Source organism: Psammomys obesus, unplaced genomic scaffold (genome assembly GCF_907164565.1).
Source record: "Psammomys obesus unplaced genomic scaffold, mPsaObe1.curated_primary_1811, whole genome shotgun sequence".
Classification (NCBI taxonomy): domain Eukaryota; kingdom Metazoa; phylum Chordata; class Mammalia; order Rodentia; family Muridae; genus Psammomys; species Psammomys obesus.
The window spans coordinates 10613810-10639834 of NW_026596034.1; the positions used below are offsets into that span (position 1 = coordinate 10613810).

At 41.1% G+C, this 26025-nt stretch overlaps 1 protein-coding gene across 1 annotated transcript in view; it reads left to right on the forward strand.

Moving 5' to 3' along the window:
* The window catches only part of Nup93 (nucleoporin 93), a 96205-nt gene that overhangs the window by 60153 nt on the left and 10027 nt on the right, over positions 1-26025 (forward strand). Inside the window, exons 4-12 of the mRNA XM_055621501.1 lie at positions 3313-3375; positions 8869-8997; positions 14539-14613; positions 16887-16976; positions 18285-18424; positions 21777-21909; positions 23097-23254; positions 24524-24689; positions 25108-25201. Coding sequence (XP_055477476.1) covers positions 3313-3375; positions 8869-8997; positions 14539-14613; positions 16887-16976; positions 18285-18424; positions 21777-21909; positions 23097-23254; positions 24524-24689; positions 25108-25201 — 1048 coding nt within the window. The remainder of the gene's footprint in view (positions 1-3312; positions 3376-8868; positions 8998-14538; positions 14614-16886; positions 16977-18284; positions 18425-21776; positions 21910-23096; positions 23255-24523; positions 24690-25107; positions 25202-26025) is intronic.

Below are 26025 nucleotides of genomic sequence, written 5' to 3' on the forward strand. Positions count from 1 at the left end.
AGATAGATAGATAGATAGATAGATAGATAGATAGATAGATAGATAGATAGATAGATAGATAGATGGATGTATTCAATATGGCTATCCTGGAAGAGGAGCAAAGTAGTGTTCCCCCACCTCAAAATCCATCTTCAAGGTCCTGACATGAATTTTAGGTTTAAATAGAGCAAGATGTATGCATAACTAAGCAATGATAGTGCAGTTGTGCTCTTCCCCATCATCATCTGGACTCTCTGACAAATGTCAGACCTGTGTAAAGTTTTTGTCTTGGGGTCAAGTTGCCCCTCTGACTGGCACTAGGCTTCAGCCCTTTTTCTCCCATCATGAGATGCCAGGAGAAACTGGAATTTCTTAGGTGGTCTATTGTCTCAATAGGTTGGTGACCAAAGGGAGGGTGTGTGTTTTTAGAATATTTTCATTCATTACTTTTCCCCAAGGGTGTTGTTCTTTAGCAGAAATTAATCACCACTAGATGGCACAAGATCCCATCAGTACTCTGTGCCTGCTAATTTTTTAAAAGATTTTTCAAAAGATAGGCTGCTGATGTAATAGCTTTTAAAATATAATATGTATAATCTATTCTAATGTTTCCTTTTAGGAGGAATAAAGGATAAAAATCAAAGATCAGAATAAATTTAATTGGCCCTACACAAACATTCTAAAAGAGTCATTGTGTCTGACTTGCACAATGTAGCGGTACAGACCTGTAATACCAGTGCTTGGGAGACTTGGAAGCTTAAGGAAGCCTTGGAGAGAGATGGCAAGACCTGTGGAGGGGTACATATGTGCAGATTTTCTTGTTATTATTGCCCAAATAATATAGTATTGAGCTATTAGCACAGTATTTATGTTGTATTAGTAACCTATGGTTTAAACTGTGCCTAGGTTGCATGCAGCTATTATGCTGTCTGGGGAGAGGTCTGGAACTATCTTCCAGGCATTCTGAGAGATGATTGTGTTGTGAGTTGTAAGAACAGGTACCCTGTGTTCATATGTGGGTCATATCTGAAGTCTGAGTATCATACACAAATACTTAATTTATTTGTTGAGATTTTTAAAAACATAGCCTTTAAAAGACTAATAGCTTAATCTACCCCAATCATTTCTTACTCTCTTTTTTCTATAGTAATTATTTATTTTTGAAATTATAATATAATTACATTATTTGCCCCATTTCTCTCTCTCCAGGCCCTCCAATGTAAACCTCTTTCCCTGAGTTTTCTTAAATTTATGGCCTTTTCCCCTTTAATTGGTGTGGGGGGAGGAATGTATTTTTTAATTTTTTGAAATTTTATTTCTTAGCAGTTGAGGACTCTTTCACAGTGAGAATTATTTTGCTTTTTCTTTTAAGTGAATGTGTTTGACTATTTTGCATTTATGTTATGTATGTTTGTAAGAGAAATATGTTAAAATATGTTAATATGTTAAAATATATAAGAGAAATGTTAAAAGAAGTTAATGTAGCCAGGCTCGGTAGTGCACTTCTGTAATCCTAGTACTCAGGGAGGCAGAGGCAGGCAGATCACTGTGAGTTTGAAGCAAGCCTGCTCTAAAAGCAAGTCCAGGACAACCAAGGCTCCACAGAGAAATCCTGGCTTGAAGAAACAAGAAGAAGAACAAGAAGAAATAAGAAAGTTAATATGCTGACTTGGGAAGATCAGGGAAGCAAAGAAGGGCAAACAGAATATCAGATTTAACTCACATACTGCCCTTTGCATCAACCACAACAGAAAAAGTAAACTGGGCCTTCTCAGATAGTGGCTCCTCCTCCCACCCTGCCCTTGTTCACACTTCCTGACGCAGCAGCTGAGCACAGTCCCTGCCTGCTCGCTGTTTGGCACTGTCCATCCTTGGTAGATGATGCATAGTTTTGCTTTTAAATGGTGACACTCTTAAGTTTTTAATTTAGCTTTAGCCATTGAAGCCCTTCAAGGAAAGATAGCAATAAGTTGGATGCTATAGAGAGAGACCCTGTCTCAAAAAGAGACTTCATAATAAAAGGTTATTGGCTTTTTCCATGAATGACAATGTGTGTATATTTTATAATTACATCATTCATCCCTTTTTTCCTATATGTGGGGACCACTATTAAAGAGGTCTATCTACCCTAACCTCACAGCCCTGTTATCAGTATAGAGTAGTCTACAGCAGATGCTCAGAGCTGCTGGTGTTGTCTTCCTGAGAGGCCTGTTTGCGAGCTGCTGGCCACCTCTCCCCGTGCGTCAGTCAGTCAGGAGTATGAGAGCAGGGGTGGGAAATCACGTGCCAATATATGAGGGATATTGGACATCTAAGAATATTAGTAATGTCTTCTCCAAGTCACATTCCTGTATTGTCCTCTATCTATATTTGTTAACCAGCAGCTTAAGAACAAGGACTATTTGGACAGAGTGCAGTAAAACTACAGTTGTTAAAATATGAGTATTCAAACTAACCATCTCTTTAGAAAATCATCAGATACATCTTAATTGAGCTTATCGTTTAAAAGCTTTTGCTTAATTCTTTTTATTACATTTCCCCAAATTCTTTTTAAAAATCATGATGAAAACATTATGAAGAAAGCAGGTCATTAAAAATTTCAAATGTATGAATAGTACACTTGTCTTACAGAATGTAGGTGGACCTGGGGTGTAGAATAACTTGGAGTCTTCTACATTAGAACTAAGCCTTTGTATCCATACATGAATATATAATACTAATCTTAGCTGTCCTTGTTCCTGCTTGGCTCCTCAAGCCCAAGCTGTGGGAAAGAAGCTTTACGTTTGTGTAAAAGGCAGGGTGTTGATCTGGAGTCTGTCAGTGTGCGTTTGGGCCTATTGTCACAGTCTCTTGTTACCTCTCTCAGCTGACCTCAACTCAGGCAAATAAAGACAGTGAACAAGAACAAGAGGTCATCCTGAGCTACCTTTCCTTAATGCCACCCACATGCCTAGACTTAATCAGTATTAATGATAGAACTGTGTATTGCGCTTTGGGTTTTAAGAACTTGATTACATTATTTCATTATACACAAGTCAACAGAGATTTAGAGTTTGGCTAAAGTCCTGCCATTAGTAAATGGAGGCACGGCCCTTCGGCAAGGGCAGGGAGGGAGGGGAGTACATGAGTCTCCAGTATCCCAGTTTGCCCTGCAACTTTCTGTGTTGCTGAGAATGGCTTTGAACTCCTGGCACTCCTGTCTCTACTCCCTCAATGTCAGAAATTTTAGACATGCACTACTATCCCAGGCTCTTACAGCTACCTTTTGCTCAGCAGTGTGCTTCTGCCTATCTGAAGGTAACCTTGGTTGTGTCCTTTTACCTCCTTTTTTAGGGCTTCCTGAAGAATGAGAAAGATAATGCCTTGTTATCTGCCATTGAAGAGTCCCGGAAGAGGGTAAGAAAACAATGCAAATGAGATGCATAAATGACAGTGTTCTTGCAAGTCCTGGCTGATCTGCTTCCTTTATCTTATCTTAGGGCATGATGGCAACTTTTTTTTTTATTAAAATTTTGTTTCACATTTTCTTTTATGGGGGAGGGGGAGTGGACCCAGAAGATTGGTCCACTCCCAATCTGTGGATTTGTGGATTGGTTATTTCCTTTTACCATGTGGATTTGGGTCTCAAACCTGGGTTTCCAGGTTGGCAACATAAACCCTTGCCCACTGAGCTGTCTTGCTAGCCCTGTATCACCGTACTGACATTTTCTCAAATGCTTTTTGAAGCTGTTCAGTACACTAGATGGTGGCAAATACATCAGCCAGAGTAGTTGTTATACATTCTAGCCTATCTCCACCTCTACAAAAAGCTCTCAACCCGAAAATATCAGAACAGATGGTTTGGAACAGGTGTTTCTGGATGCTTTCATTCTGGGAGTGAATAATAATTGTTAGGTGAGATTCCCAAGAGACAGCAGTACAGAGGTCCATGTCGGATAAATGTGCATATTTCACAGAAGCATTCCTGCAAATGACCATAGGTCATGTCCTTTACTAACGTGAATTATTTCCTCTTGCTTCTGATAAGGGTCACAGCCTTTAGTAACATCCCAGTTCAGAGTAAGAGTTTTTGATGCTCCTGAGAGGTCTTTGCGGAGGGGGGAGAAAAGATTAGCTGTCAGTTTGGACCTGGCTCTGAGAAGGTGGCTTCTCCTGGAAGTACCTGCCAGTCTGCCTGCTGTGGCTCCCTGCAGAGGAATTGGACGAAGGAGCACTGTTTCTGTTTCAGTGTTTACTTAGCTTGGATATCAAGCGGAATGTGTTTGTGTGTTATTTGTAATAAAGTGAGACATGCTCCTGCTTGGCACGCCGTGTTCGCTCAGTCTACAAGGGTAAAATCCTCAACAGGACTCAGCACAGGCACAGCTGCCAAGGGGCTTGCCTTCTCTAGTGTGCAAGAAATGTTCCAATGGCGTTAAGTGACCAATAAGGAAATTCCAAATTTCATTAATTGTTGGCAGCAGTACTTAGTCCTGAAAACAGAGAAATTCATTTGATTTACATTTGATGATGTCTAGAAAAGATTTTTTTTGTTGTTCACACTCGAATTTCTTACCAAAATTGATTGTGCTGCTATAAAAGACCAATGAAATTAAATTAGGACTCTTGAATGCCTCCAAACCTTATTAATCCATTTACCCTGCAGAATGTGTTTCTGAAATTGGCAGTCTCTAAATATTGTGCCATACTGAGACTAAATGTGCAGCCAGCCAAAACATTTAGGTGACATACCACAGCAGAAAATGTGTGCATATGTGTTTATGAGGGAGACATTCCAGTGTTGGGAGCCAGCCTGAGGGGATATCTCTGACTTGGCTGGACACTGGAAAGTTGCTGCTGAGCAAAAATAATTTTCAATTAAAAAATGATTAAAAAAATCAGCAGCTTTTTGGCATTTTGGTGGCAATTTCCTGTCTGAATGACTTGCCAATGTCCCGCTGAAATGCCAGTAAAACAGGCTAAAAACTACAAATGTGTCTTTGCTTTTCCCATTTGGTGCATCCCAGCAGAGACAAGATGACACTCTCAGAACAGACAAAGAGATTCCAAAAGCTGCAACAGCTCAGTAATAATCAGATGTAAAGCCAAAGCATATTGCCCTGTTTCTTTTGGTAAAATGGAGTTCAGGAGCCCCCAACATGTTAATTCAGTTGCACAGTTTGCTCGCTGCCTTCTTTTCTTAACTGTGTTCTACAGGTAATGCTTTCCACATATGACAATAGTAGTGACTCTGCTTTAACTTGTAATGCTTTGTTGTTTTGTTTTTTTCCTTGGTTGGTTTTGCCTTCCCTTTGGTTTTTAGGTCTCTACATTCTTTTTCAACTTACTCTTTACTCTTCCCTTGTCTGCTTAAGGCCTCACATCCTCACTGCCATTTTCTTTAGGTTATTTAAATAACTCTGTTGAATTCTCCTCTTTTTTTTTTTTTCCTTTTTTAAAATTTTTATTGTTAGTTACATTTTATTACCTCTGTATCCCACCTGTAACCCACTCCCTCATTCCCTCCCAAGCCCACCCTCCCTCCCTCATCTCCTCCCTGCCCCTTTCCAAGTCCACTGATTGGGGAGGACCTTCTCCCCTTTCATCTGACCCTGTTTTATCAAGTATGAATTCTCCTCTTTAGTCACCATTCTTTTTTGTGTATCTAGTTCAGTAGTTCAGACTCCACTATAAACCCAGTAGGCCACAGCTGGGCAGATGGGTGGCTGATCATCCCTGATTAGTCCACAAATTGGATGTTCCATTATCTCAAATGTAATGAAGATAAGCTAGGCGTGGTATGGTTAAGAGAAGAGAATTTTAATGTTGGGTCATATTTTTATTTTATATTCTTTATCACAACAAGGATGAATAGGATGACAGTGTTTAGGTTGCTGGCTGTCTATAAATAAGTAGGCTGGCATACTTCTCAGGGACATGTGAGCACTTGAGCCCCCAGAGCTTTCACGTTTCAAAGTTGTTTGGTATCTCTGGAAGTATCAGAACAGCCTAATAAACAGAGGGTGAGGGGTAGTTAATTTCTACTGTTGACACTAACCTGTACCTAATGCTGGAGTTCTGACTGACCCCATTGTCCTTGTTCCTCTTTCTGTGGTGGAGTATTGTCTGTGGGATTTTCTTTTTTAATTTTTGGTCATGTATATTGGTGTATTGATGGTCTGTCTGTCTGTCTGTGTGTGTGTGTGTGTCTAAGAGTGTCCCTGGAACTAGAGTTACAGACAGTTTTGAGCTGTCATGTGGGTGCAAGGAATTAAACTGGGATCCTTTGGAAGAGCAGCCAGTGCTCTTAACCACTGAGCCTTCTCTTCAGCCCCTTGTCTGTGTTCTTCAGCTGCCTTTACTACTGTGCTGTTGGTTATTAGCCAGAGAATATGTCTTCAAGAGAAACCCTGCTGACGCTGTAGTGTCCTGGGCCAGTGCACAGCTTTGCCTTGCAAACTATTACATCTGCCCTGATCTTCCTGCCACTTGACACTTGTATTTTCCTGGGCTGGGAGAACTTGAGGTTCAAGAAGCATTGGTTTACCACTAGAAAGAGCTTTTAAAAAGGTGTGGTGTTCTTGTGTACACATTGTAGGTCACATCTAGGGAATCACCTCTTTCCCCATGTCAACTCCATCTTTCTGATCAGTTACATGTCTCTAGTCAGAATGCACAGCCTCATGTTTTTGCTCATGTGTATGAACAACAAAGGTTTTCTCTGTATGTTCCAACTCCCAGCTAACTGGCTGGCCTACCTCCATACCCAACATCCATGTTGTCTGATTCTCATTATAAGAACAAAACCAGGGGAAGACTATTTTTCAAGTTTTGTTCATTTCTCCCATGTCTTCAGAAGACATTGTAGAAAAGGATACAAAATGTGCTGCCCTTCCTAATCATTTTGTGTGTACCTATGTATTGTATCCCCTGTTCTCTTAGCCTACATTTTGACTAATACTGTTCAAAACTCGGTGCATTTGTTGAAAGAGTATATTCGATGTTTCTAATAGTTCCTTCACAGTTTGTATACATTACTATTATCAGTATAAACTATCTGCATTGTCCCAAATAAAGCAGGCATTACTAATATGCTCTTAGTGCTGCCTAATTAGATACCTTTCTCATTGAAGGTGAGATGGTCTTTTGAAAAGTGGGCCTAAATGGAGTGAAACCTGGTCTATCAGTTAAAAAGTTACAGGCCAAGAGCAGCTTTAATTCAATGAGGCTATAAGCTGTTTTGTCTTTTCTTCCTTTGCTTCTTGCTTTTCTCCCTCCTTCCACCCCTCTATTTTTTTCTCTTTTTCTTACATGCCTTTGTTCTGGGAGCTTCCTGTCTTGTCTCTGTCAGGTGACAGTGTGTTGTCACCAGAGTTTATTGTGATGTTGAGTAAACTACTAGGAACTAAATCCCAGAAGTCTATTTTTTTTTATTTATTTTAGCGCTTTCTTCCTTTCACCAGAAATACCAGCACTTTAAAACAAACAAACAAACAAACAAACAAATAAATGAAATCACTGGGAGAGTCCCTCCTCCTTGATGTTTGTTAAATCTTAATATACCAACGATTCATGATTGTTTTATGTCCCACAAAGAAAAGGCAGCGTAATAGGCAGTATAATTCCAAAAGTTTAGTGAAGACATGTTTTAATAAGCACTTGGGGAGAGATGCTCATCATCACTAGTCTTTAGAAAAATACAAATCTAAATGACAATGAGCTCCTACCTAGCACTCTTCCTAAAACCAACAACAGCAGATAGTAAATGTTGGTCAGAGTGTAAGGAACTAGGAATCCTGATTCATAATCAGTAGAAATGTAAAGTGCTGTATCCTTTATGGAAACATGTAGCCTTAGAACATTAAAAAGAAGATTACCAATATGATGCCAGTGATTCTACATTTGAATATATCTCCAGAATTGAAAACTGGGATTCAGAAAAGATATCTCGATGCCCATGTTCTTAGCAGGGTTATATATAAATGGAAGGAAATTTTGGCACATGCTTCAACGTGATAGAACTTAAGGACTGCTAAATGAAGTAAGTCTGTCTTAAAAAGACAAAGTCATGGTTCCATTTCTGTGAGATAACTAAAGTGATCACATTTAGAAAAAGAGCAGGATGGTGATTGCCAGGTCTGGGTAGAGAAAGCCATGGCTTGTTATTGGTGAGCAGGGACATAGCTTCAGTTTTGCATAAGCATTATAAGGATGGAAGGTGGTGGCCATCGCACGTGTATCATGTCACTGAACTGTGTCCACTTAAAAATGGAAAGCTAGGGTTGGGGAGAGAACTCCGCACTCGCTGGCTGCTCTTCCAGAAGTCTTGGCTTAGATTCCCAGCATCTGGTATGGTGGCTCACAACCATTTGTAACCCCAGTCTCAGGAATCTGATATCCCCTTCTGACCTCTATGGGCACCAGATATGCATGTGGTATGTAGATATCCATGCAGGCATATACATAAAATAGTTTTTAAATGTTAAATCTCATGTATTCTCACACTGTAAAAAAAAAACATTTTAAAACTTTTTTTTGGGGGGGGGTGTTGAGACAGGTTTTTCTATGTAGCCTTGGTTGTCCTGGACTTGCTTTGTAGAACAGGCTGGCCTCAAACTCACAGAGATCCACCTGACCTGTCTCCCAGAGTGCTAGAATCACAGGTGTGTGCCACAGCGCCTGACCATTTTCCCACAATTTAATAAGAGTTTTTAAAGATGTCTTCACATCACTGAAATAGTATGTCATAAACTGTTGTTAGCAAAATTTTTAAATGATAAATTTTTAAATAGATTGATTGGGTCTGTTTCTGGAATAGCGGTCATGGATGGGGCTTCTGTTTTGCAGTTCTGCCTGGTTTTTAAAGGAAACCACAATCACTGTGTCTGTGCTCTCTGATTTGTGTGACAGACATTTGGCATGGCTGAGGAGTATCATCGAGAATCAATGCTGGTCGAGTGGGAACAAGTCAAACAAAGAATTCTGCACACGCTGCTGGCCTCAGGAGAGGATGCCCTTGATTTTACTCAAGAAAGTGAGGTAGGTTGAATCAGATAACTTGAGAATTTTCTTCTCTTTTAAAGATTTAATTAAAAAATAAAATAAAGACAGTGTAGGAATATGGTTCAAAAATTAAAACACCCTATCTCCAGATACCCCATTTTGTTCTCCCTTTGTAATCTGTAAGCCATCACTCTTCCTTCCTTACACAGAGAGAAACTCTATCTTGGAAAAAAAAAAACAAAACACAAAACAAAAAGTTTGAGGACAGTGAGATCCTATCTCAAATTTAAAAATTAAAAAAAAATCTAAAAGTAATTTCAGATAACTTTGAAGAACATATTTTAATTTTTTATGTTTTAAGAGTGATATTAATATTACCAGTGCTTCTTGTTTAGTGTTTTTCCTAGGATTAGTTTGGTGAGTACTTAGCTTTGTTTGTTTGTTTGTTTGTTTGTTTTGACAAGATTTTACTGTGTAGCCCAAGCTATCATCACATTCGCAATCTTCATCCCTATCCTCCCAAGTACTGACTTATATGTGTATGCCCACATCCAGGTGCCTAGACTCTATGTGGAGACGGGGAAGCTCAGGCTCAGAGTTAGAACATGCCTCAAATCCCAGAATGTTGTCTTCTAAATCCTGGCTGTGTTGAATTATGGGGCCAGGATTGGGTGGGTTGGTGGTCTGTAGGACCTGCCAGGTGACTTCTAATGTCTTGTACCTGCACGTGCTCTATTAAATTAATCCCCCACTGACTAGCTGCTGCTGTCTGGTTATTTCAGAAAATTACTCCTTAAGGGCCCTGTCTTATATTTCTTAGACTCAACGACTTCAGGTGAAACAGGCTTTGAGGAGGAAGAACTAATACATTAGACCCTTGGCTAATACAGTGTTTCCCTCTCAGTTCTTCCTGAGTCTGAGCAGATAATTAGAACAACTCCTGGTTTTATAAACTTCATTTTTTAAAAAATGGTGTTAATAGGTTGTGCTCTGTATAGGGATTTGAAGTAATTATAAACTACAAATGAAGTGTTCTTCCTTGATTGCTCTTCTCTCAAAAATAGACCAGTCTATTCAGGAGGCTCTTCTTCCATGACCTCTAGGCCCCTTGGAGAGAGTTGCCCATGCTGTGTGCTTTCTCTGTTGGGGTTTTTGGCAGAGTGAGTAACGTTGCTGTATATTGTTGGCAGGTACACACAGTCTCTGCCATTTATCCAGAGAATTGCCATTTTCTGGAAACTCCTGGGAGGTTTTTGTTTCTTTCTTTTGAGATAGGATTACGGTCTTAATATCGAAGCCCTGACAAGTCTGGTGTTCACTGTGTATCCTGACCTCATCCATGGTGATCCTTCTATCGCACTCTCTCTAGTGTTAGAATTATAGGCCTGAACTTACATACGGTTTATGCTCAGCTTACATCTGGTTTTTATCACTTTTGTTGTTTTGAACTTTTCCCCTAAAGTGTAAGATTTATACAGTAAAGTATAGAAATCATAAGTATGTAATTCAGTGAGTTATTAAAAATGAGCAAGTACTGAAACAATCCCAGCACCTCAGCAGTAGCCTCTGACCTCTGCCCACTCTCAAAGGTCCTACCTCTGTGAACTTTATATAGCCTGAACCATAAAATGTCTTGCTTTACATAACATCTTCTTTTGATAACATCTGTTGATATATATTATTTGTAGTGGTAAGCCATTCATTTTATGGCTGAGCAGTATAACTAGTTTTGTTTGCCCATTCTAGTGTTGATGGACATTTGATTATTTCCAGTCTTGGCTTTTATAAACAATACTACTAAGAGCAATTCCTTTATCTTTTGATGAAAATATATTTGTATCTCTTTTGGGTATACCTCAGAGGAAATTGCTAAGTCAGAGTTTATGTGTGTGTTCAGCTTTGGGGCTAGAGTTGGGGTTCACTGGAAGAGCACTTTAGCATGCACCATGCCCTGGGTTCAGTAATTCGCCCCCCCCCCGCCGCCAAAAAAAAAGTTTAGCATTTTTTGTTGTTCTTTTGCCTTTTTGAGATAGGGTCTTACTCTGTAGCCCAGGCTGGCCCAAAACTCAGTATATAGTCAGTCCAAGCTGCCCTCAACCCTACAGTGATCTTCTTGTCTCCATCTCTTCAGGGGGTTGAGATTAAGACATGAGCCCCCATCCCTGTGAAGTTCAAGTTCACTAGACAGTGCTTCTAAAGGGTTTCACTAGCATGTCCTCCGCTAGCAGCATGTGACGATCTGTTTCATATCTTTTCCACACTTGGTGTTATCTTTCAGAATTGAACCATAGAGCCCTGTGTTTTCACAGGTTCTTTCCATGTAATTTTCTTCAAAATGATGGAAAGATTTATTATCTCCACTTAATTTGTCCCATAGAGGAGACCACATACATTGAAGGATAACTGACAGGCCTCAGAATTAAGCCTGAGCCTGGATCTCTTGTTCTGAATTACCTTGTTTTCTGGGAACCAGTATAAAGCTGCAGCCCAGTGCCTGGTGTGCGTTGCATGCTCCAGGTCTGTTCAGTGTTACAGCTCTATTGGCATTTGGTTAGCTGTACATTGTTGATGTCAATTGTTTTAGTATGGTTCTTTTTCTCTCTTGCTTTATGAAGTATTGCTAAGAATAAAAAAATCCTGGTATAAATAGAAAAATAATAATTAAAGAAGTATGACTTGGTGACTACAGCATTCTTTTCTGTATACCTAATTGTTAGGAATTCTGATTGTTAGGATTCTGATTCTAATTGTTAAGATTCAAAGAGTTGTAAGAGAGGAGGCCTTGGATCATTTGGAGTTAACCTTATATTTTTAAAGGAAAATGTCCAGATTGGATAATTTGATGTAAAGCAGAGCCCAAGGCTTTCAGGGGAAATTTCAAGGCAGAAATGAACTGAAATACGGTAGTCCCTGGAACATTTGTTTTCCCCTGGAGCCTTTCAATAACAGAAGAGCAAAAACGCTGTTAATATCTGTGCCTAGCAAGTTTTAATAAAGCAAATGACACTGTAATAGCATGAAGTTATTTGAAAAATTAATATTCTTAGGATGTCATTGAAGAAAGAGGTAAAACTCCTAAAGGAAGGTAAAAATTGAAAGATTGTAACTTTTCAAGTGTCGCCTATATAAAGATAATGTGCTTTAGCCGGGCGCAGTACCACATGCATGTAATCCCAGTACTCGGGGAGGAAGAGGCAGAAGGATCTCTGAGAGTTCAAGACCAGCCTGGTCTACAAAGCGAGTCCAGGACAACAAAAATATGCTTTAACTCTGAGTCTCTTATAGCCATTCACTCTGCTGTGCTTGTGTCCCAGTTCTTACATCTGGTCAGTGCAAGGACGGTCTTCAGTGTCTATGGCTTGCATGACAAGATGAGTTGAACAGTGTGACAGTGTGGGAATTCCCAGACGTATCTTATCCAACATTTAAAACTGTATTTTGGGGTTGGTGAGATGTCTCAGTGGGTAAAAGTGCTTGCCATGAAAGCCTAATGACCTAAATTTGATCCCTAGAACCCACATAAAGGTGGATGAAGAGAATTCAACCTGTCTATGCATGCATGTGTGCGTGCATGCATGCATGCATACATACATACATACATACATACATACATACTTTTTCTCCCCCATCTTCCTGAGACACACTTTTTTTTTTTTTTTTTTAAATAAAAAGCAGTATTTAAAGATGGGTTTAACTTAGATGGGTTGGATTTTGGCCATGGGCAATGAATGGATGGGTAGATCCCCAAATGAGCTGTCTGGAAAGTGATTCAGTAAGCAACAGGCTTGCTGGAGAAGCTGAGCTGAGGCTTCATTGCAGATGACACAGCTGCTGCTCTGCACTGTGGCGTGTGAGTGTGTGATACTCAGTGAATATTGAGCAGCCACTAATTTTGATTAGAGACTTAATACCATATTTCAACTGTCAATCATACAGCTTTCCTATATTTCAACATCTCTGGAATCACAATGGCTTTTTCAGCAGTGGCTTGTAGTTTGACAGCATTTTTTTCTCCAGCATATAGTTGGCAGGCATGTATGACATATTTTAAATGAAAGATGTAATTGACTTTGTAAAATATAGACTGACAGTTTGAATATGACAGCCCCACACTAGATGATTCTAAGTTGTGCATTGTGCTTCCTAGTAGGTTTCTAAGGAATGGGCCTAGTTCATAGGTTGGGGTTTGAGTAGGATTCCAAGCACAGAAAGTGCTCCACTGCTCTCTGCAAAAGATGTTGAAAACTCTCTGTTCAACAGGTCCTGTGGTGTACCAGATAGAGTTTCTCACATGTACTTTTACACCCCCACCCTGCCTGTCCAGACAACTGCTGTCAGTCCTGTGCATGTTGTTGCATGTAGGTGTGTGCTAGGGCTTTTTGTTTGTTTTGTGGTGCATTCCTTCATAGGAATGGTTCAAGTGTTCTTGTTTTATGCATAAGGTTATACACCAGTGGGCATTTAGAGCTCTACTGCTCTGGTCCTGGGTTTTGTTTGTTTTTCTGTTGTTTTTTTTTTTTTTCCTCATACTCCTGGGCTTTTATAACCAAATTTTGTAAATTAATCAGTTTGATTTCTCTTTGTGTTCATGAAGGCAAACATTCTGTGGAGGAATTCATCTATTTCTTCTTGTGTGGTATGGCTGGATTTAGTTTTCACCCTAGACTTGTTTTGCAAGTGTGTTACAGTGAGAGTGAACCTTCCTTTGGAGTGTTTTACATATCTCTGGTTAAACTTCGCACAATCATGGGTGCTAAAGTAAAAGTTTGCAACTCCATTTTGCTTCATGCCTAACTGTCCCAGAATGGCTGTTTTCTGAATGCTCTCTACTCTGGGAAGCCCATTCCCAGTCTGTGTCTGTGTGTGTATTGGAGGTGGGGGTGCATTGCTGTCTCTTCACATACTTCCATGCTCTTTGTGAACCCCTCTCTTCTCTGGCCCTGTTTACCTGGTTTCTTTGCCTTTCTGGTTTCTGGTTCCCTGCCCCTGTTACCCACTCCGGTATCGTGCTCTGTCTTGTCATACCCAGCATGGCTTAATAGATGAACTGCATTTTTTCCAGTGCAGCGAGACCTGTGTAGGGAACATTGTTCTATACAGTGTGTTACCATCCGTGTTCCTGTTCTTAGGCAGCCCTGTCTGTGGAATTCCAGCTGAATGTTTGCCAGCCGCTTCTACTCAGGAATTACAGTGCACACATCCTGTTGGTGGATAATTGACTTTATGTGTGGTAAAATAGTGGCTTGGCCAAGGGCAACTGAAGGAGAGGTGCTTTTGAAAACAAGAGCATTAGTCAAAAGTCATTTAAATGGAAATTTAGACACTGCAATCAACCACTCTTTAAATGCGTAATTTTTAGAATTAGGTTTTTAGTACTGGGAAATATTTCCTGAGGCTGTTAAAGGATAGCTGAGCCTGTGTCCTTGTAGCAGAGCCTTGCTGCTGTTCTCCTTTCCTCTCTGTTTCCCCAAACCAGGTTCCTCACTTAACAGGTCAAGGCATGGATGTGTTTATGGGGTTTTTATGCCTCGGCTGATGGAGTGCGGTTCTTAACCAATACTGGCTGTGTCTTTATAGCCGAGTTACATCAGTGATGTGGGTCCTCCTACTCGAAGCTCTCTGGATAGCATTGAGATGGCCTATGCCCGGCAGGTGAGTATGCCTTTTAGGAAGATTTAATTCGGGAGAAGGAATGCTGTGATCCTAAGAGAGTCAGAGAGAATAGTGACTTCACAGCAAAGTCAGATCTGAAGCAAGTGGGATTCTCGATCACAGGATTAGTTAATATTTTACCATGAATGCCACTGTTCTCCATTCAGTTAAATAAGGTAACCTAATGACTCAGATAATGCAGGGAAATTGAATTCTGCCCTCTCTTAACCAGGTGTTTCTTTTTACATTGTTGGCAATAGCTTCCTGGGGAATGAAGCCTTGAGTAACTGTAAAGCAGGGCAAATGGAGTTCTGTATTAACTATTACTTGGCTGGCTAATGGTATGGTCAGATCCTTTTACCCTTGTTGAGTGGGATGTTCAGAACCCTTCCTGTCTTGACTATCATGGTGTGCAGACACTACTTAGCACTGCAGTGCAGGTAAGGGTGCTCCTGCTGTGTTGAGGGTCATGAGCCTGCACAAGGAGCACAATCAAGAGAGTCTGCATTGGAGCTATGTGTAGGACTTAGCTTGGAGTTGACTCTTGGAATAAAGCAATGTCAGTCAAGCCTGTGTTTCATTGTAATTGCCACAGAGTCTCAAGATGTTTTGCCTTGCATCACTTAGCCATGAGCCTGAGAGGACGCATGGATACATTACCCCACTCCCTTCCCTCCTGCCGCCCTGCAGTGGAGGAGTTGGGGGCAGAAACATATGGGAGCTACCCAAAGGGAGCAAGGGCTTATCAGAAACTGTTAGACCGACTGGCTCTTCAGCTACTAGTTAATTAATTAATGGATTCTACATTAACTGTGTCACGTATTAGAAATCTCAATTAACACTTCTTGAGAAAAATACCCTAAAAGCTTTTTTAGTGTAAGTGTAGATTCATTTTAAGCAATAACAGAAGCAGAAACTTTAATCCACAAGATGGGAGCAGGTATGAAGTTAAAGTGTCTTTCTTCATACATTGCTGCTTCAAAATCTAGGGAGCTGAAGCCGGCCTCAGTCCTCCAGAGATGATGTCCCCCTCCTTTCACTCTATTTCACCACCAGACTTCATTTCCTTCTCCAGCTTTTAAATCACTCTCCCTCTTTTTCCTATAATCATTCCACATACTCATTCACCTGCTTGATTCCCTTGGCTGCTGTGGCTGCCACCAGCTCAGACCCAACAAAATCACAGATGAATGGAGAAACAGCTTAGCTTCTTCATCTGAAAAGCTAACCTCTGGAGAGCTTACCTTCTGCAGCACCTAGAATCCAGTAATGCCTGCTGTCTGTTTAGGTGGGACTCTCCCACAGAGAGTGGATGTTTATGTACTATGTAGAATACAGCCTTCCAAAGCAAGACTTCTAGGACATGCTCATTGAGTGAGTAAGTACTGCTTGTGGTTCAGAACCCATTAAGTCTTTGGGCCAGCCCTGGAAGCTAAATGACATCAGCATCCTCCATTTAAAGTAGAAGAGGCCGAGGTTCCATGGGGCCATGATTTGTCAGTTCAGTACTCAGTAGATCAAGGACTTCAAAATGTAGAAGAAAGCCTTCTACAAAAGTAGAACTTAGTTTGTAACCATTGTTATTTTAATAATTTATAACCAAATCCAAAGAAAAATGTATCTTGTTATACCTTTAAACATAACATCAAATCCATGTTGTTTTGTTTCTTTCTGTTTTAAGAGAGATTTTACCTGAAGAGCAGAGATTCTTTCTTACTACATGTATTTGCTTTTTTATTTATTGTGGGGCAGTGGTCAGAGGACAGCCAGTGGGAATCACCTCATCTTCTACCATGTAGGTCTCAGAGATTTAACTCAGGTTGTCAGGCCTGGAGGCAAACACTAAGTTATCTGTCTGGGCCCAGAGATGCTTTCTAGAAGTAGATATTCCAAATATGTAGCAAACACTAACAAAGGAGAAGAGAGGCTGTAGCCTACCATGAGCCCTGGCCCTGGGGCCATTCAGTCCTCTGCCCTGAATTTTACCAGAGCCTGCCCATGGTTCTGTACTTTCATCTTCCTTCTTTTGGTATTAGTCTCTGTCCTCAGACTAGCCTGCTCCTTGTTTTTCAGGTGTTTGTGGGGCTGGCCTACTGATTAGCTTTAATGGGTTGGCCACAGCTGGAGACCTGGCCTTGTGGATGATTAGGCACTTTGAGGAAGGGAAGGTTAGCATAAGCCTCTATTGACCACTTGCTGGCTTCAGAATGACTTCAGATCTTAAAAGGAAATTAAAATAGCTCATGCTTTTCACTTTGTTTCCTTTATTTTAGATTTATGTCTATAATGAGAAGATAGTGAGTGGACACCTGCAGCCTAACCTGGTGGACCTGTGTTCATCTGTCGCAGAGCTGGATGACAAGGTAGTGCCCAGAGCCAACTGAGTAGAAACACAAGTTCAGTGTTTAGTTGGGGTCAGCACCTCACTGACTTTGCTGCAGCGCTAAGTGAGACTGTTTTATGACACAACAGTCTTTTTTCCAGCATTTTATATAAATTTTGAGTTACTGTTTTTATGGTGGCTTTGTAAAAATACATCTTCAAAAGGCCCAGCCGGGATTAGTTGGTGGTAAGAGGTCTTGAGCTGTTTGGGTTTTACCATTTTTTTCTCCTCAGGTGCCTGTAGGCTCTTTAAGGAGAGCCAAATGGCAGAGGGTATAGTTTATGCAACCTCGCTGAACGTAACTCATCCACTTTCTTTTTTAATCCCCTCCCCAGTTTTTATTATCCCCACAGTCTTACGTCCCTGGCCAGCTTTCTGCTTTACAAAGCAGAATGGGTGGGGATGGGGGTGCCTTAGGAGGTGCTAGGGAAAGGCAAAAGGAAGGGAAGGCTGTTGCCGAAGTAGACACACCAATACATGGATTTGTTTTTCAAAAAAATGTGCCTTTTTTTTTTTTTTTTCTCTCCCAATAGTGAAATATAAAGCAATACAAACCAGATTTAAAGACAGAAGTGAGAATTCACTAGTCATATTTGCCTGGTATTCTACAGCTTTCACTGTTGAGAGAGGAGCCATGAGAGCCAACTTTTCTGTACTGTGTTGCATTTCTCTGGTTCTATCTTTAGAGTGTTGCCAAGAGGCCAGGAAACATGTTTTTGAAGGAGAAATTCAGAGCCTTGGGAGAGGAGGCCACTGGGTAGGGGAACACAAAGAAATGCCTCTTCCCTGGAGGTACTGTTGAAGAGGAGTGGGAGGGAAAAATGGAAGGCTGGGGCATTGACTCATAAAACAGGCTGCAGAGAGCCTCTAGGAGGACAAAACCTTTGTTATTTAGGTTAAACTCTTATTTTAAGCCTTAAGAAACTTAAATAACCTTGTAAGGACTTGTGTTTAAACTCCTAGAGCTCTGGGTAATTAGAACTGTATTCAGGGCTCTTAAGGGGTGACCTACTGAGATTCTGCTCTTCTTACTTTCGTGCAGTGGTTCTGTCAGGCCTGGCATGATAATTGGTCTGAAAGCCAGCTCCAAGCAGGGCAGGGGTGCTCATTAGTTTTCAGAGCTCTGGTGATTGGCGAGGTAAAGGCCCATCTTCTGTACTGAGTTTGAACCAGGGGGTTCTCAGACATAAAACCTCAGCCCTTCCTCATACTGCCTGCCATTGCAGTCATAGCCACGTAACTTCTCCATCCTTACAGCATTGTCATATGCAATCTCATTTACATGCAGAGCATTTCTGACATGTGGACCATGGTGAAACAAATGACAGATGTGGTATTGTCACCAGCAACTGACGCCCTCAAAAGTCGAAGCAGTGTGGAAGTGCGTATGGAGTTTGTCAGGCAGGCCTTGGGATACCTTGAGCAGAGGTAAGGCAGCTTACTGGCTCTGGCTCTCTGGCGCTCTGGCGCTCTCTCTCTCTCTCTCTCTTTCTAGGGCTGGCTTTTACTTTCCCTAAAGTCACCTGTTTCTCAGTCTTATGTAGTTCTGGGACTGAGTATGTTACAACTGGAATACTTTAAACTGACTAGAGATGAGCTAATTCTGTTATCAGAATACTTATCTACCAGGACTGTTTCTGCAGCTAACAAATCCAAAATGGGAATGATGGTAAGGAGGCGCACAGGTGACATTTTTTATTTCTCTGTTTTCCAGTGTTCAATGTGGAGATGTTCTGATTAGAGCACCATAATCTTGCTTTCTTAATATGGTTCAGCATTCACCCCTCAGGTTCCTTTGTTTCTTTTTCTTTTTCTTTTTTTTTTTTTTAATAGGATTTTAACTCATCCTTGCAATATGAAGACTTTGAACCCTTAGGAAAGCCTATAACTTTACCCTCTGTGGCCCTACCCAGTTAACCCCTGAGTCAGGGCTCTGCATAGGTGCTGAGAGGCTTGTGGCTGTGTCCTCATACCCTGTTGTCCACCTCATTATTAGGACCACTACCATTCATCTCTCTTGCTGGAACTCTGTAGAATTTCAGCAGGGATGGTCAGGAGTGTGCAAGAGACTCTATTTTGGAGACAGGTTGCTGGGCGTCACCCTGCTGGCTTGAGAAGAGGAAGCTTAGTTGAGTATACTAGCTGAATTGCAGCCTTTGCCACACAGTCTCTCCATCTACCAGACTCCATCTGCAGTGTGCTTGCTCTTTGTCAACAAAATATTATTTCATTAGGAAGTTCCCTGAGGGAATTCAGACTTGATGCTACAGGGACTGGTTTTCATATAAATATCATGCTAATTACCTTAGCCGCATGAACTAAGCTTCCTCACTAGTCTCCATTCCTTTGTTACAAGGAATCTGCAACTGTAAAAAGGTGTTGGGTTCTTTTTCTTTGTTGTTCTTCTTGTTGTTGTTTAATTTCTCTAGTCTGTGTGTAAAAGTTTTACAAAATAATTCTTAAGACTTTGGCTGCACTGTTTTTTCCACTTCAATATATATATTTTATTTGTATGGTTGTTTTTGCCTGTATGTGTGTCTGTGTACTACAAGGATGCAGTGTCCGTGGGGCCCAGAAGAGTGTTAAATCCCCTGGGACTGGAGTTACAGACACTTGTGAGCAAGCCACGGTTTGGGTGCTGGAGTTGAACCTCAGGTCGCCTCAAAAAGCAGTCAGTGCTCTCAACAGATAAGCTATTTCGCCAGCCCCACTGGCTAAACTTTGAAGGCAGTTTGGTTATATTGATTGTCAGCCATAAAGAACCTAATATAATAACATTTATTCATTTTTAGTTGGCAAACTATGAGCCAGATTTTCTTACACCATATAAAAATCTTAAGGAATTAAAAATAATATTTTTATTAAAAAATTATTTTTTTTGATAAACCTAACCATTAAACTGGTGCTTCAGCTACCAGGCTACGTCCTTTGTGTATGTATCCCATTTTATTATTTATTCCACTTAGTTTTTCAAAGTGTTGATTTTTTTAATGTATTTATTTTATTTTGTGTGTATTAGTGTTCTTCCAGCAAGTACATATGTGCACCATGTGTATGCCTGGTGCCAGTGAGGTCAGAAAAGGGTATATGGAGTTGTAGACAGTTGTGAACTCTTAACTGCTGAGCCATCTCTTCAGCCCATAATTTAGTTATTTGTTCTTTGTCCTCTAACTGGACTTTTAGAGCTCTCTTGAAGCTCTTGTCCAGTTAACAAAGTCTTTTCTCCATCTCTTGAGTAGCATCACTCTCTTGACAGCATCCTTTCAAATGCTTCCTTATCACCTATTTAGAATAGCTATATTCAGGGTTACAGTATTTCCTCAGATGCTTTTCTGCTGACAGTATACACTTACTGTTTCAAGTTACATAATCTACCAGATGGTAAAGAAGACCTAGTTCCAAATATGTTTTTAGCTATCAGGCCAAAAATGTTGAGAAAATACAGGCTTGGTCTGTCCCTTCCATGTTCCAAGGCATGATGGAGAATATATTTGTCTTGGTTCTCAGGGAGTTTAGCATTCTTTTTTTAAATTGTTTGTTTGTTTGTTTATTACGTATAAAGTGTTCTGTCTGCATGTAGCATGCATGCCAAAAGAGGATACCAGATCTCATTATAGATGATTGCGAACCATTTTGTGGTTGCTGGGATTGAATTCAGGACTTCTGGAATAGCAGAGGTGCTCTTAACCTCTGAACCATCTCTCCAGCCCCTGAATTTAGTGTTCTTTATTTTAGGACCTTGTCAGCACAAAAGTTGTCTTGCTGCAGGTTGGAAGTGGTGGTAGTGGGCATTGTTCTGACTACTACAGGGATCTCTGTTCCCTCATCTTGTGCTTTTAAATACTTGTACAGATGGGGAGAATGCATTGATTAAATTACCTTGGTTAAATTATAGAAGGGTTCTTAAATAGGTGGGAGAACTTCCCATTTAAAGGGGAATCAAAGTAGGTAGCAGTTGGCCTTGGACTTTATAAATTGGGTCTGGGACCAGAAAGAAAACAAACTATTGGGTGCTGTAGCTCCCTATGATTTTAGCGCTTGGGAAGCTGAGGCAGAAGGAGCACTATGAGTACAAAGTGCCTGCATAGTTTCAGAACCACCTGGACTATAGAGTAAGACCCTGTCTCAAGCAAACAAACAGAAGCAGGGCCCTGGGGTGGATTGTGAATATGAGAATAGGAACCTAGTCAGCTCCATTATTATAAAACTTGACAATGGCTTCTGCTTTACATAGTAGTTTGTTAATATTGAGTTTCTGGGTATCATAGTGGTATTTGGGTTAGGTAGGAAAATATCCTGGCTCTTAGCAGGTACATGGCTGAAATATTTGTAAGTTAGGTAGTAATGATTTTTATAACTTTTTAAATGGTTTCTGAAATTAAAAAATGTGTTCCTATGTGTGTTTTGGTACTTCAGGTAAAGGGTGTGATAATATTCACTGGACTGTTTTGACTTCTCATGGAATTTATTTCAAAATTTTTAAAATAAAAAGTTAATTTTTTTTTAGGAAAGCAAACCTGTTAGAGCATTACGTTCCACCCTTAGTGCATTTGAAGTTCTCAGCTATATTCCCCTAGGAATTCTTTGGGGGTTATCTGTAATAAAATTCTGTACAGTTATAAAAATGGAATTTGCTTTGGTTTCCTCTTCTGTATGAGATTTAAAATCAGGTCTTGCCTCTACAGTTCATAGTCTGGTGTTCCAAATGTGGACGTAGATGTGTGTAATACATGTTGTCAACCTTTGCCATTTTTTTTTTTTTCTTTCAAAATGTTTCCAGTTATAAGAATTACACCCTTGTGACTGTCTTTGGCAATCTGCATCAGGCTCAGCTGGGTGGTGTGCCTGGGACTTACCAGCTGGTTCGAAGTTTCCTAAACATTAAACTGCCAGCTCCCTCACCAGGACTTCAGGTACTAAAAACCTCTGTATGGCGAGACACACTCCAGAGCCACTACTTGTTCTCAGGAATTCTCAGTTGAAAAGAAGTCCTGGGTGGCAGAGAGGCCAGGGTTGAGGGGACAGTGCTGTTTCATGAGGACCCTTTGAAAACTAGCCATGCAGGAATCCTGGGGAGAGGTAGGAGAGGGAGGCAGCATCAGGTCTCAGAAGCATTTAAAAAGTTGAGCTGTAAGGATTCTCTCAGAAACACGTGGGTATGCAAGACAAACTGAGGGATATGTCAGAAGTTTAAAGCAAAACAGCTGAAAGAATGGCATTGGTGATGGTGATGGTTGTAATCCCTCTGCCCAGCTTGCCAGGCAGCTGAGGAATTATTTTACAGTGTCTTACAGAGTGTATAAGCTAAACTGGAGCTTTGTGCCAAGAGATTGGGAATATGAAAGATGCTAACTTCACAAAAGGTCATACTCTTAAAAAGCAGGGGCTCAGCCTCCTGGGGCCCTGGAAGGCTATTCCAGGAGGAGAACAATGTGGACAAACGAGAGAAAGCAAAGTATCTGGAGTAGTAGGTACATGGTAGAGCTTAGCAAGCTTTGGACTAGCTGGTAAAGAAGTACCAAGTGACACTATGTGATGTCAAGTTTATGAAGATTTTTGCCACAGAGGTGAGTGCCAGAAGTTCTGAGGACCACTCCTGAAAGAATTGCTGAAACACAGGACAAGCCCAGGACTGCTACATGGACAAATAATAAGTAGAGTGGGTGGTTGCATTGTTGAGAGGGTAGAGACAGTCACCTAACAGCTTCTGATATCTAGACAACTCAAAGGTGTGAAGGGACAAGGAATGAATGACTGTTCAGTAGCAGTTAATTTAAAAGCTCAAGTGGATGACAGTATCCCTCACTGATCAATGATATCTTTAGCCCTCGATTTGTGAAAGTCAAACAAGATGGTCCTATTATTGCTGGCTATGAGAGGAAGCACAGGGCTGTTGTGGGCAGATGGGCTCTGTTCTCTTCAGAGTAACTCTACATTCATACTGCATTGCCACTCCCACTTTTCCCTGAGCAAATTTGTTTGCAAAGTACAAGGAGTAGGGTACTATCAGTGGCTTTTAACTCATGTGGTAATGGTGGGAATTAAGTGCCTTAGCTGATGTAGCTTTTGTTTGTTTGACTCTGCCTTTTTTTTCTTCTAGGATGGAGAGGTAGAAGGCCATCCTGTCTGGGCATTAATTTATTACTGCATGCGCTGTGGAGACCTGCTTGCTGCATCACAAGTTGTCAGTCGAGCCCAGCACCAGCTGGGGGAGTTTAAAACCTGGTTCCAGGAGTACATGAATAGCAAGGATAGAAGGTACAGTGAGTGGGATCGCTTCAGTTGCTATGCTTTGCCTGCACTTGTTGACTGTAGTTACGGTTTTCTGTCAGTGGAGGACTGCGGGAAACATGGAGTCAAGGCTGCTTTATGAAATAGAGCCCATGTGAATAAGGGAATGTGGAGGCCCAAGGGTTTAAGACTGTTGAAGGAAGATGTAGGTGCTATTTTTTAAAAAACTATTTTTCTTAATGCCTCTACCTCCCTTCCAATACCCCCCCCCCACACACACACACACACACATACCCTTGGTAGGAGAGAAAAAGGGTTAGTGGGGAGAGGAGGTGTAGTTGTCTTTAGCTACTTCCTACTGGCTAGGGAAGTAGCTTCTTGGGGCAAGTCTGATCTTCATTTCAGGGTATCTCCAATTTCTTCTCAAACTGTATCAACAGTAACCGGGGGTGGGGGTGGGGCGGGGTCAGCACCAGCCTTCTTTTTCCTAGGAGCCTCCTTTCTCTCTGTGGGCTCTGACCTTTATTCCCTCTCCAGAGTCCTCAGAATTAAACTATCTGGAGCTGGCAAAGAGCCCCTCTCAGAACCCACATGAGGCAAATGGTTTGTTGCTGTGGACCATCTGAATCCACCCCATATCTCATACTGGGGATTAAAACAAAACCATGTTTACATAACATAACTGACTTTTTAAAGACACCAAAACTTTCCAGTAAAGGAAGATGTTGGAGAGCTGTCTCAGTAGGTAAAGTGCTTGCTGTGCAAACCTGAGTTCAATTCTAGAAGCTTTGTTAAGCATGCCAGCACATGTTTGTGATCTCGAACTGGTGAGGTGAGGAAAAAAGGATTTCTGGGACTCGGCCCAGTCAGCTTAGCCTAATTGGCAAGCTCCAGACCAATGAGAGATACCATATCAAAAAGACACCACTTGAGGAATGGCATGAAATGTTGACCTCTGGCCTCTATACTGCACACAAATGTGCATTTAGATACACATACAACAACCGGACAATGAAGGGAAGGACCCACTCTGTCACTACTTGAAGGATGTGGCATGGGGTAGAATACTAATCCCTAGCATTTTCGACCTTCCTCAGGAGGTCTCAGGACTGGAGCAGGCTGATGGGCAAAGGACATGGTGTTAGTAGTTACAAGTCAGGAGAAAGTGGTGGTACAGGCAGACAGGACCTGTGACCCTTAGTGAAGGAGAGGCTCCTAACTGTTCTGTGGGTGCTTCTGCTTGACCTCTGAGGATCTTTGCTGAATCCCTGTCTCTCTGTCTCTGTGTGTCTTCAGATTGTCTCCAGCTACTGAAAACAAACTCCGGCTTCACTACCGCAGAGCCCTCAGGAATAACACAGACCCCTATAAACGAGCTGTGTACTGTATCATTGGCAGATGCGACATCACTGACAACCAGAGTGAAGTAGCAGACAAGACTGAGGACTACTTATGGTTAAAAGTAGGTACAGCTTCCTTTGCCGGCCTAAGTTCTCCATGTTCTTCACCTGCATTGTGCATGATGTTCGTGTGGTGATCAGGACAGGGCCAGTGAATTTTACAGCTGTCAGCCCTGTTTTTTACTGTTTTTTTTTTGTGTGTGTGTGTGTGTGTTTATTGTGTTTTAATTCCCAACTAATGACTACACAGTTAATTTTTTCTTTCCTTTCCCTTTTTCCATCCCCCTTCCTTTTTTGCATTGCTGGGGATGGAATATAGGGCCTTGGGCATGAGCTGAGCTATGACCCAGCTCCAAGAACCACAGTATATCATGTAACCTCCAGCTCCCAGCATTGAGCATAGCTGCTAGGTAGCTACCACTGTACATATGGCTGAGGTTGTACTTTGTACCAACATGTGTGTTTCCTTTGGGGATTTAGCTGAACCAGGTGTGTTTTGATGATGATGGCACCAGCTCACCACAAGACAGGCTCACTCTTTCACAGTTCCAGAAACAGCTACTAGAAGACTATGGTAAGATCCTGGACAATCACCTTCTCTATTTTTGGGGCACATGGTTTACCATGCTCAATCAGGTAGAGATCATGCACTAAGAAATATTTATCCTGTGGATACATGAGAGACTGAGGCAGGAAAATCATGAATTCAAGGCCATCCTGGGCAACTTAGTTAGATTTTTGTCTCAGAGTACAGTTGTGAAGTACTTGCCTGATATTCCAGAGACTTTAGGTTTGATAGATCTCTGGCACTACCAAAAGAAAGAAAGGGAAAGAAAGGAAGGAAGGGAAAGAGAGAGAGAGAAAAAAGAAAGAAAGAAAGAAAGGAAGGAAGGAAGGAAGGAAGGAAGGAAGGAAGGAAGGAAGGAAAGAAAGAAAGAAAGAAAGAAAGAAAGAAAGAAAGAAAGAAAGAAAACCATGACTTCCATGGTCATAAACCATAAACTTTTTTCTAGTTTTTACTTGGGAGGGATGTGAATGAGGTCTTAGTCACTCCCTTGTAGATCTTGCTAGAGGTCACATCTGATTACAAAGGAGAGAACAGTAGCTTTTCCCTTTGACCTCCTCATTGTTAGGCAACTCTAGAAAGTAGAAGGTCAGTGACTACAGCTACTGTTGCTGACGTCAGAGTTCTGCAAATCATGTGCACTTCAGCTTCTTTGCAGTTTCTATCTCTGTCCATATTGAAGACAATTTGTCATTTTAACATCTTTAACTATTTCTCTCCTCTGATGTAAAGAGCTTAGATTTTTATAACAGGACCTCCCTGCTTGTCAGTCATGTAGTGAGGCCTAGAGAAAGTAGAGGAACTGGGTCTTTTTGGTTTGTTTTTGTAAGACA